Consider the following 12659-nt stretch of genomic DNA (forward strand, 5'->3'; position numbering starts at 1 on the left):
AGGCTCGGTTGTTTCCTCTCCCTTCCCAGTCAAATTCCTTTATTCCCTTCGTCCATTTTTTCCTCATCTCTTATCTCCTAATAGCGGGAAACGCATTTGCAAAGGAAATGCATATCTGCAAATAAATCAGATAGGTACATAATAAATGAACCGACTTGGCTTTAATTTCATTTCATTACTTTTTATACAGGTCACCGTTGTGAGATTTGACCCTTTAAATATGTTTTTGATAGAATACATTTTCAGTGCGCTCAAGAAAAATACACGAAATATCGGGCTGCATTTTCAGCTATTATTTTACACCTCAAAACACAGGATTTTATATTAAATTCCTCGAAGCGGAAACATTTCTTCGGACCTCTGTATAAAAATATAGTTTCTGACCTTTTAATAACTAGGCTGCGTAGTATTTATTGGAATTATTCGGTTTGTGCAATCAATGATTCGTTTCATTCGAACCATATTGACTTATTTACTCCTATTAATTACAGTTTTGCAATTATGCTTAGATTTATAAAGAACTTCATCCACTAAGTCTAATAATATTATTTAATGAAGTTTGTACGTTGTAGATTAAATAAAAATGTGTACAAATTACGTTAATGTACATGAAAAGAAAGGCACTACGAGAACTTCTTGCTGTTTTGTTTATTATCAATAAACTAATATTTTCTAGTTAATTTTGAATTTTTTTCACCACTAGTAAGTTCTCCATTAGGACTCCTTGGTGACATGCTTCTAGTCAAATTAATCCAATTCCACAGATAATATAATACTATAATACTACCCATACACAGTATTATATAATCTATGCCCATACCATCTGACCTAATATAAACCAGTGTATTTAATCGTCGTAATCGTCGAAGATTATACAAAATCTATTTGCAAATAACTCAATAATTTTATCCGTAGTAGTGCTTTAATTAATTAATTGCTTGTAAATATCAATTTGTAAGATAATTCGAATTTATATGGCTATAAACTCCAATTAATCAACTGGGGCTTACTAGACATTATTTAAAATCTTTTAACGTGTTTTAAAATAACTAAGTTTAACTTGAAGTAGTGAGAAATTAAAATGTCCTTTGGGTTGCTAAATTTTATCGAAAAGTAGGTATATAACTTTATTTCTTATGCATAACTATGTAATAATATTTAACATTTACGTTCGGAATTTCCACACCAAATCGTTATAAATTTTACTATGCCTATATTGCAAGTGACCTTAAAATACCATTACGCAGTTATTTATTTTCGATATAGAAATAAATTGGTCATTCGGAGATTAATTTATATGTAATAAGTATATGTCATGTCACCCAAAGATGTCGACTTATTCTATATAATTAAGGATACATAATTATAAAAAAACTCACATAACCAGAATCATTCAAACTACAATGACGCAAAATCGCGCGCAAAGACGCGCACACAAAATCTTACGCAAGAAACATACGCTCTATATAAAATGTAATTCAAATCGACAGACCCCACAGATTAAATAATGAAATGGCCACAATGAAAATGACGAAAAATCTAAGGATCGAAATAATAAATCGTCCGCTGTCCCGGACAGAGCAACAGGTAGGTCAAGGACGCATCTCCAGGTATTAAATATATATTATTCATTGAGGGCAAAACGATATAAGGGCTTAAAATTAAACACAAATAGGTAATTCATAACGTATATTTTAGCATAGTTGACACACTTCATTGTAGTATATTTCTCAGGCTTATATTTTAATATAATAAATAGATGTATGTTTCTAGAAAAGAGCTCTATTTAGTACTAGAAACATCTCTTTTTATTGAATAAAACACAAATTGAAAGTATTATCGTTATTATCAAAAACATTAACTGTATTCTATGCTTTGAATTTCGGTTTGTAAATAAGTATTCTAAATATATTTTTATGGCAAATACAATCACACAATCCACCAATCAACCAATCAAATCTATCCAACGTTGACGGTTTACTATAACCCACGATTACCACCATAAAAACAAACAGAATTCTACGCTACATCAACCCTCGAAAACGATTATGTATATTAAAATGGAGCTCATAAATAAATCATCATTTGAGCATAATCAATAACCCATCCATTATAAACTCAACGTTACTCAGTCGTCTTTTCACCGTATGTTTTGGAAATTCCCCATTCACTAAGATTGAGGATGTTGGGACGTATACCTACGATCCCGGGCGGTATCTCGCTGAAATATTTCACATTGATTTTTCAAGACCACAAAGCGTTGGTAAGCGCCAGCTTACAGTGCGCACGGAATCATTCTTTTGTCATCGTATTTATATTGCATTCTGTCACATAGCTTGTATATTTGATATTGGATTTCTGTAATTCGTGCTATGGTTGATTTATTTTGTGTTGAGAACTTACAGGTTACAATTGTGATAAGAATGAACAATTTAGATGGTTTTGGAACGTGCTTAAGTACATTTCGTGGCGATTGAAGCTATTGAAAACATAACATTTTTAAAAATTTTAATTAATTTCCAACAAATTTTAATTTTTTTCCTCGCATAACATACTCGTATATACAGCATCTTTATGCAACAAGAATCTTGGCCCTTAACCTTAGCAAAAATGCCAAGAGAAAATGTCGTAAAAACCTCTTAACACATACAAAAGAAAGACGTAGCCTCCATTAGTAGGTAAATTTTGTAGCTACATGTATTTTTTTAACTTAACAGTTCAAGGTAAAGGTCAAAATGGACCCCTGTCGCCTCCTTTCTGCTGGGAAGAGCAGTGTTAATTATAAAACACTGTAAAGGCATTACCAGACCGAACGCTCTCTCTTGTAATAAATATGATGAGTTTTATCTAACTGCATCCATAGATTTGTTAAAATACATTTTTGCTTATAAATTATAACAAGGTAGTAATGTAAATCTAAATGTATTGTCCTTGTTGAGATAAATAAATAAAGTCAAAAAGGCAACATTTTACCACACCTGCAAAAATGGTATGTATAAACAGAATCTACTAAAATCACGGTTATTCTGATACACAAACATAGACAACAACCATCAATGACCCAAATTGTATGAAACCGCTTTTACTAGCTGTAACAATATGATACTGAATTATTGATCGCCCGATCGCTGTGTGCGTAATAAGCACGCCCACTTGTACCAATTCACATTATATCTACCATTTTTCACACCTTTTCAATTATTTTCAAGTGCACTTCGCGTATAAAATCTCGGGAACACCTTTATAATAAATTTTAATATGTCCAATTAAATTTACGTTAAGTAAGTACGTACTTAAACACCCAGACAGTGAGATTTAAATATGTATAAAACATAATACACCTATTTCACTATTTATTTTCTTAACGATACTGCTCTGTAGCCGGAGCTAGTTTTCATTACCTACCAAGTAATTGAAGTGTTCTCAGTTGAAAAATTTACACGTTAACCACAATACCAAAGAGGAGGTCAAAGATATAATACCTGACTGAGCAAGCATGTATCTTTTGAACCAATGAACACGGGAATGCTTAACGTGGCTTTTACATTCAAAGCATTCCTCATATTCTATGCCGCTATGATGTTGTTTGTTTTCTTACCAGTTGTGAAAACGTATACATGGAATCAAAACGCGTGCGCTCTCAACTTCTATCAGAACCTTTGTAAAAATGAAGTTCAGTTACATTTTTAAAACAATCGGCTTTTGCTTTTCAATATCAACACTTACCTTTATATATTTTTGTATACGTGATTTAAAAACTGGAACAATTAGTGTTGTTAATAACTTTAAAGTGATTAATGCAGAAAAGATAACCCGAAACAAAGGCTTGAAATACATTTTGCAGTGGACATCGCCGGAAAATGTGCCCTTCATATACATGGGTCAGGGGCAAGAAGGCTTCATTAATAGAAACTGTCCTAAAACCAACTGTTACGTGACAAGTAATCGCTCATATCTTGGAGATTATACCAACTTCGACGCCATTGTCTTTGCTGGGCCCGAAGTTGTACAAATTAAGAAAAAATACTTACCTCATAGAAGATCGATTCATCAGAAATATGTTTTTGCATCCATAGAATCATCTGATAATTACCCTGTGTGTTCCAGCAGATTTAATAACTATTTTAATTGGACTTGGACATATAAATTGGATTCTGACGCTCAATGGGGCTATATGGCTATACGAGATACAGAGAATAAAGTGATTGGTCCGAAAGCAGATATGCACTGGATGAAATTAGATGAAATGGCACCTGTTAGTGAAGAGTTAAGGTATAAATTGAAGAATAAAACCAAAGCAGCTGCTTGGTTTGTATCTAGCTGTATATCACGAAGCAGACGACATAGCTACGTTCTTGACTTGGCAGCTGAACTAACGAAATACGATTTGAAAATAGATATTTATGGTGATTGCGGTAATTTGAAATGTTCCCGAGACAATGAAGAGGAGTGTAATAAAATGATAGAAAGAGAATACTTCTTTTATTTGTCCTTCGAGAATTCCTTTGCGAAGGATTATGTGACGGAAAAGTTGTTGTATCCGTTGAGAAATCTTGCTGTGCCCATTGTGTATGGTGGAGCAAATTATTCAAGGTACAGTAACCTTTGTTGTTGTACATGCGTAATTATTCTGCGCTTTGTGTGAACTTTTCTTTAAAAAAATTTTGTATTTACATTTTCACAAACGAAAGTTTATATATCTGCAATATTATCGATTTTATAATTATTAAGGTTAATCCTTTCACTAACAGCAACCCGCATTTTTTAACATCTAACTCATTATACCATTATTTTCAGATTTATGCCTGACGGTATCTACCTTAACGCAAGGGAACTGGGCCCAAAAAGATTAGCTGAAAAAATGAACGAGTTAATAGAAGACCAAAAGAAATACGCCGAATACTTTAAATGGCGGAATCACTATTCATATCACAAAAGACACGAAACAGTAGAAACAGACGATTATTGCAAATTCTGTTCTTTGTTGTTTGATGAAACGTTGGTGAAAACGAAATCGGTTTATAAGAATTTTAAAAAGTGGTGGGATCCCCCTTACAGGTGTTCGAGAAGAAGAAGAAGAAAGGATATGCAAAATGAACGTCGGAAACGTGTGGTATTCAGACCCAAAATAAGCTTTTACAGATGAAATTAATTTCACAATTTGTTTCATAGTTAAATAGATTATAAATAAAAAGAAACAAAAGCGAATCGTTTCGTCGTGATAGTTTGTGAAAGAAGCTTTTTATCTAACTGCGATAAATTGTTATATACTGTTAAAAAATTGAGTTCAAAATTTCAATAAAGTAACGTAAAGTAACTGAATTTCCAAAAACTTGGTTTTTATTTCCACATGAATATTTGATTCAAAAAACACATTCTAACAAACGTGTCTAGGCTATGCGGTCATGCGTGCTAATAAGTATCTAATAATATGTCCAAAAAGGTTGGGAAATAAATACCGTTATAAAGTCCATACGTGATGTCGAGTATTGTACATTGGAAACTTGTCTTTATTTGTTTTTTTAATTAACGTCTGCTTCACCGACACGAAAGCATCAACAGACATTTTGGGATTTACGACAATGCCCTATAAATAGCTTACATCGCTTCTTTTATGATTTTTACTATACAAAACATGAACAGGATAAAAAAGCACCATATTATGATGTTATAAAGAATAAGGTTAATATGAAAATAATATCGTACCTATTTAAAGATTTTATAGGTTTTAGCATACGTAATAGTGATTGATTGTATACTTTCTACAAATCACATTATATTGTATTTTAATAAATTCCTGTGAATATTCTCATAGCAATGTATTGGTTTATCAAAACGTCTCTAAATGCCACAGGATAATTAACTTTCATATTGTGTTAACGAACTGAAAAGAATAAATAAAACTTCTCTAAAGTTTCAACCTTTTAGTCAAAAGCTTGATAGTAATCTACTAATGTTATTTAAAGGCTATGGCATAGAATCGAGCGAACTTTGATACCTACTAATACGTACACACACAATTCCGTAATCGCACCCATACAGAAGAATAACAACGTTCATTGGCACTGCCTTTAATTTTGGACATCGTATTTAGTATAATTTGTAACTAGAAACAAATATCTCTAAATCCTTCCACTCATTAAATTTGTATGTTAATGGAAAGGCAAATATTTTGGGAAGTGTTATTACTTTACTTAAATTAAAAAAAATACACTTTTCAAGGATTACCTCATAACGAGAAGCAAGCAGCGTTCATAACGCAACACTATTACTGTACCTACACTCAAAGATAAAATTCTATAACTAATAGATAGATTATCTAAATGGTGATTAGTTGTGCCAACTATAGATTTTTATTTATTTCCACAAGCATTGCGAGTGGACATGAAGTGTGCACGCGTGTGTAGGTGATACAATGAATAAAATGTGATAAAAAATGGCGGCAAGATTTATAAAATTTTTCTTCTTTTGTGTATTGTTTGTAGTGGTGATGCTTTTCTACATATCTATACGGGATGCAAAAATAACCAATAAATATTTGCTGGGACTGAAAGAGCTGAAGAAAACTACGATTACTTTTAATAATTCGCAAAACTTGACACATAGTTACAAATCGCCAGATTTAAAGTATATTTTACTATGGACATCGCCTCATAAAGTTCCATTTGTATACATGGGAGCCGGCCAACAAGGTTTCATTGATAGAAAATGCCCAAATACCAAATGTTTTGTAACAGAAAATAGAACATATTTAAGAGACTACACGAATTTCGACGTTATCGCTTTTGCTGGACCAGAAGTTGTTAATATGGGATTATATGATTTGCCTAAAAGAAGATCATCCCATCAAAAGTTTACATTTGCATCAATAGAATCGGCTGACAACTATCCAATATGTTCAGATGCTTTAAACAATTTCTTCAACTGGACCTGGACATACAAACTAGATTCGGAAGCCAAATGGGGATATATAGTAGTAAGGGATTCCGAAAATAGAATAGTGGGACCGAAACAAGACATGCACTGGATAAAATTACCAAATATGGCACCAGTTAGTGAAGATGTAAAAGGGATATTACGAAATAAATCAAAAGCTGCCGCTTGGTTCGTATCAAACTGCTTTTCGAAAAGTGGAAGAGAAAATTTCGTAAAAAAATTATCGATTGAATTAATCAAATATGACTTGGACATTGATATTTATGGGAATTGTGGAATATTGGAATGCTCGCGTGATGAAGAAGAAAAATGTAACAAACTAATTGAAACTGATTACTATTTCTATTTGTCGTTTGAGAATTCCTTCTCCGAGGACTATGTTACTGAAAAATTATTGTACCCTTTAAAACACTATGCAGTGCCAATTGTTTATGGAGGTGCTAATTATACTAGGTATGTTCCTCTTACGTAACTAAACCCTCACAGTTGTGATGATTCTCGATGGTGATGAATAAAATAAAGTCTCTATCTGGCAGGGTAAAGGGCTACTAAACTGACTACAATATAATTACAATTTAAGTATTAAATGGTAATACACCATATTGGCCAAGTAGAGGTTGACGGATATCATATGTCGTCGAACTTTTAATTCTTAGACATGCCTTCTTCTTGACTTCCTTTCATAAAGTTTTGCTTCAACATTTACTCCAGTCACTATTACATTTGCTATTAGGTCTATGAATTAATCTCTTTACGTTTATCTTAGCATATATACATTTTTCAGGTTTATGCCAGACGGTATATATCTGAATGCCTTAGAGTTAGGAACCAAAAAATTAGCGAAAAAAATGAAAGAACTCATAGAAAACCCGGAAAAATATGCAGAATACTTTAAATGGAAAAATCATTACTCCTACTATAGAAGAAGTGAAAGTGTAGAAACGGATGATTATTGCAGATTTTGCTCCATGCTTTATGAAGATGATCTTGTGAAAACGACTTCTGTTTATAAAAACTTTAAGGAATGGTGGACACCTCCGAACACATGCTAATTGCTAACATATACAACATATGCGTAGATGAATTTAAAAAAAACATTAATGTTCTCTGGTTAGATAGTAGATTGGCATTATGATTTTTGCGCCGTTCGAGCTTTCCGCTTGCGGCTTCAAAGGAAAATACAGTCTCTGGGTTTAATCCGCATACTTTGATGACCTCCGATGACCGGGATAGAAAAAAATCCATTACCTTTCTCGGTTTCCAAACTACTTTAAAACAAATTTCATAAAAATTGGTCGCGTGGTTTAGGCGAGACGAAGAGACGGACTGACAAACAGAAAGATAGACACAGAATTACTTTAAAATTTATAATATTAGTCGAGATAAAACATACAAAACATAATTATTAGTAAATTTATCATTACAAACAATTAAATTTTCAACTATTATTATGCAACGAACGCATACATTTATGTTTATTTATATTATAATCATGATAATATACCTCGAAAATTCTAATAAAAAAATTATTGATAAATTGAAATATGGCAATAAAACGAATGGAACTGAAATGCAATTATAATAAATCTTTATGATTTCGATAACGAAATTGGTATTATCGAAATAAAGTTTTACTAGCTTCCCCATGCCCACTTTATTGGACGTCCAATATTATTTTTATTTCACAATATTCAAGTGATATTTAACTTTAACAAATATACTCTACCTTTAGAAATTAAAAACTTTTTAACGGATTTTAAACGCGATTTATTCATTATATTATTAACCCGATGTTTCGAACACTTTACGGCGAGTGTGGTCACGGGGTCTCCCCGTAATATAATGAATAAATCGCGTTTAAAATCCGTTAAAAAGTTTTAAATTTCTAAATGTATAATACTCGCGTAAAATCAAACACAAGAAAATACTATATACTCTACCTTACTAAGTAAATATAAATATTGATGATGTTATAAGGGATACAACACTCTTCTCCCGGTGTAAAAATGTTTTGTTTTTATATAGTAATTATCGAGATTACCAAAACAAACGTATCCACAAATTAAAGAACTTGAAGTTCTTTATGTAAGAATTATATAATTTTTTTAATCTTATATCTTTAAACGAGCAATTCTTGTATATATATATGTTTTTTTTTTTTTGAGATTACCACAACAAACATATCCACAATTTAAAGAACTTGAAGTTCTTTTTTTAAGAATTATATCATTTTTTTAATCTTATATCTTTAAACGAGCAATTCTTGTATATATATATATATATATATATATATATATATATATATATATATATATATATATATATATATATATATATATATATATATATATATATATATATATATATATATATATATATATATATATAATTGGAATCTCGGCTCCAACGATTTTCATGAAATTTAGTATATAAGGGGTGATAAATCGATCTAGCTAGGAACCTTTTTTAGAAAATGTCATATTCCTGTTTTATCGACTTATAATTACGTGTTTTATTTTTTAACAAATAGGAGGCGTTTGAGTAGTCCCAATTTATTATGACTCTTCCTGACATCTTTTGGCGAACAATTAAAGTTCCAACAGATGGCGTTGTTAAATAACGAAGTCAATGAGTGTTTGCTATGAGGTTAGACTAATTGTTTATATTGTTTTGAGTCTTCTTAATGCACGTGTTCACTTAAAAATACCTAAACGATCTTGGAAAAAAAACGCTCATAAACAATCTAACTTCACGAAGTTAAACCGAGCAAAGCTCGGTCATCCAGGTACTGCTCAATAAAGAAGCAAGATGAATTATGTGAAGACATATTGAAATGTCAATTATGATTTTAATATTATTTTAAGGTTTTTTGTTTTTGTATATTGTTTTCGTTATTTGTGTTTGGAAGAAAAAGTAAATGATTTTTTTTGTAGTTGAATTATTTACATAAGTAGGTACACAAGGGCCATAATATATAAGGGAATAATATACAAAAGGGCAATTAAGTACAAATTCTTAAAATTTCAAACTACAAGGTATAAAATTTCGCGAGTATTCTCTAAGCACTGCGCATTTTGCTAGTAATAAAAATGCTAATAAATAATTATTATTAATTGATGCTCAGGGAAGGGAATATCAAACGTCGAGAGAATTAGCGACTACTCTATACGTACTATATTATTAATCTCCCCTTATTTTCCAGGGTTGCCCAACCTACATTTGATTTCTTCTTTCAATTGATTTCTACTGTAACACAATTGAATGAGAATAACATATTTTAGTTGAAAACAAGCTTTTGCCCGCGGCTTCGTACGCGATAAATTCGTATTTGTGGGTAGTAAAAGATTTAAGCATGCATAGGGGCATAGGGACAAGGACTTTGTTTTATGCTATGTAGTCATGTCATTTTGCAGTTCACAAATTATCGAATATCGCTACAATAAATTAATTTTATGTCGAAATTATCTATTCAAATTCCTATTTTTTTCTGAAATACCATCGCACGTCGCAACCAATTGTACCTGGATGAACAATTCTGGTTTCTATTAAAGCATACGGTTCGAAAAATAACGTCGGACAGAGCTTAAGAAAGTCTAACTTCCAATAGAAAGTTAATACTTCAAAAGGTTTGTTTGGAAATTCGTTCTTTACGATCGTAATCTTTAGACCGGTCTCCACGGAAACCGACCCTGGTTATCCTTCATCTGAACCTTTTGTATTCAATTTCGGAGACAAAGTTATTTAACAATTAATTCCTCTGTTAGAATGATATAAATAGAACCACGACGTATTAAAATAAATAAAGTGTATAAAAGAGTTTAGAAGTCAATTTCTAAATTTATCTATAATATAGCCGAAATTGTTTTTGTTTCTTCTATCTATCCATACGATTATAGAATTTGATTTGTAAGTAAAGAATAAAAATTACTGGTGTTACAATGTATATTAGCACATAAACATACTCTTAATATATTACTGTGGAGTTTGTCATATTATTGAAAAACTGCATTGTGAGGATGTAGTAAGAACATTGAACATCTTAAGAGATAAAACTTATTTGCTGATTCAATTTGTCCAATATATCACTTGTAGATTTCCTCAGAACTAGAAGTAATAGTCTCGCATTTATGCGAAAGCGTGTATATCTGAAAATCTAACGAAACGTGTTTATTTACTTATCTCATTCAAGGAAAGAACGTATGATGCATTGCACGCGAGTGCAGCCAATATTTGAACAAGAGATTCAGCGCTATACAGCGAAAAATTCAAAGAGATTTTTTCATAGGTTTGAATTGTAGAAAGATGGGAATATTCCAAAATGTACTATGAAGTTTGACACACCCTTGAACACGCTTGTATATCATAGAGTCTATATGCTGAGGGCAATTTTTCAGTATTACCACACATTCAAATATTGTAAAGAATTATTTCTCAGGATGACACAAATTTGCAATGCATATTAAATGACTTAAGATTAATGCCTCAAAGCGATGATTTCATGAAAATGTGTTTTTACAGGCAAAAGGGTGTTTTAATACAATCACTCTTCTATGCGACTTTTCTGGCGCCATAATAACTGTATAAACTATGTGTTGTTACAGTCTGACTAATCAGCATTACAATTATATGCAACTCCGTTCAGTATTCAGTTTTTATTTATTTTTTTTTAAATATAAGGTGCATATTTATACTATGTGTAATGATCGGATGAACATGATCCTAAAAAGTATAATTACTAGTATAAGATTATGTTATCTGCGGTATAATTAACATATTTGGATAGAGTAATATTTCAAATTAAAATCAATTAAGTCCTATACCTTAAGTTAACTTTTATAAATATTTAAAAACAAATGACAGTAAAAATATATTAGATTTTTCTTTGTTATTTCGTAATATAGCAGGTAGCAACCCTATTGAATAATAATTTTACCCTAGCGGAAACCAGACGTTGCATTAGAATATGTTCTATTTCTATAAGAGGATTATCATCCCTTGTCGTAAGAAGTATAGATTTTATAGCGTAAAATCTGTCATGATATACGATATAAAATCTTGTTTTGCATGCTATGGAGATGATACGAGTTGAAATCTCAACGAACGGACTAGTGCCATTTATTATAATACAACAGTTATGTATTTAATAAACTATATTTAAGCTTTTAATTTTTTATTGTGTAACGCCATAACTGAGTAAAATCAAACTTTAAAGATAAATATATTCAAACAATACATATGTATGTGTTGGAGTCGAGCACGCTTCGGCACGAATTGGGCCAGCTCGCACCGGGGAAGTACCACACCCCCACAGAAAACCAGCGTGAAATAATAGCATGCTATTGTGTTTCGTACGGTGAGTGGGGGAGCCGGAGGCCCATATCATTTTCCTTATCCTTCCCAGTCCTTTTCTTTATTCCTCTTGTCACTCCTTTCTTAATCTCTTCCCAATTTGAAGTCGGTAATCCATTTGTTGAGGCGTAAGGTCTGAAATTGACCTCACGCCTCTCGAAATGTTCATGGGTAGCGCTTACTATCAGGCGACCCACCAGCTCCATTGCAGACTATGGCATAAAAAAAATAATTTCAATACTCAGTAATATAAAATGTGATCAAAGTCCAGTATAGAACACATGTCTAAAACTATCAAGAACTTTATGTATAGATAAATTCATAAATAAGCCTCGACAAATACAAAAAGCTCACGGTATAACGAGATTTTCCTT

At 31.6% G+C, this 12659-nt stretch overlaps 2 protein-coding genes across 2 annotated transcripts; both read left to right on the forward strand.

The window, feature by feature from the left end:
- Positions 1 to 3862: 3862 nt before the first annotated feature.
- Positions 3863 to 5146, forward strand: LOC119832507 (alpha-(1,3)-fucosyltransferase C-like). Its single transcript, XM_038356169.1, has 2 exons — positions 3863 to 4593; positions 4798 to 5146. The coding sequence occupies exons 1-2, from the start codon at positions 3878 to 3880 to the stop codon at positions 5144 to 5146; spliced, it is 1065 nt and encodes a 354-aa protein (XP_038212097.1). The 5' UTR covers positions 3863 to 3877.
- Positions 5147 to 6625: 1479 nt separating this feature from the next.
- LOC119832617 (alpha-(1,3)-fucosyltransferase C-like) lies at positions 6626 to 7988 on the forward strand. The gene is made up of 2 exons (XM_038356300.1): positions 6626 to 7389; positions 7721 to 7988. Exons 1-2 carry the CDS (start codon positions 6674 to 6676, stop codon positions 7986 to 7988), a joined length of 984 nt encoding a protein of 327 aa, XP_038212228.1. The 5' UTR covers positions 6626 to 6673.
- Positions 7989 to 12659: the final 4671 nt, after the last annotated feature.

This window comes from Zerene cesonia, chromosome 15, assembly GCF_012273895.1.
Source record: "Zerene cesonia ecotype Mississippi chromosome 15, Zerene_cesonia_1.1, whole genome shotgun sequence".
Taxonomy (NCBI): domain Eukaryota; kingdom Metazoa; phylum Arthropoda; class Insecta; order Lepidoptera; family Pieridae; genus Zerene; species Zerene cesonia.

Bases quoted from the DNA above. Each gene is read 5' to 3' on its own strand.
- LOC119832617 (XM_038356300.1), top strand. From the start codon at position 6,674: ATGGGAGCCGGCCAACAAGGTTTCATTGATAGAAAATGCCCAAATACC. The intron at 7,390-7,720 runs GTATGTTCCTCT...TACATTTTTCAG, and splicing joins GGAGGTGCTAATTATACTAG to GTTTATGCCAGACGGTATAT.
- LOC119832507 (XM_038356169.1), top strand. From the start codon at position 3,878: ATGGGTCAGGGGCAAGAAGGCTTCATTAATAGAAACTGTCCTAAAACC. The intron at 4,594-4,797 runs GTACAGTAACCT...CATTATTTTCAG, and splicing joins GGTGGAGCAAATTATTCAAG to ATTTATGCCTGACGGTATCT.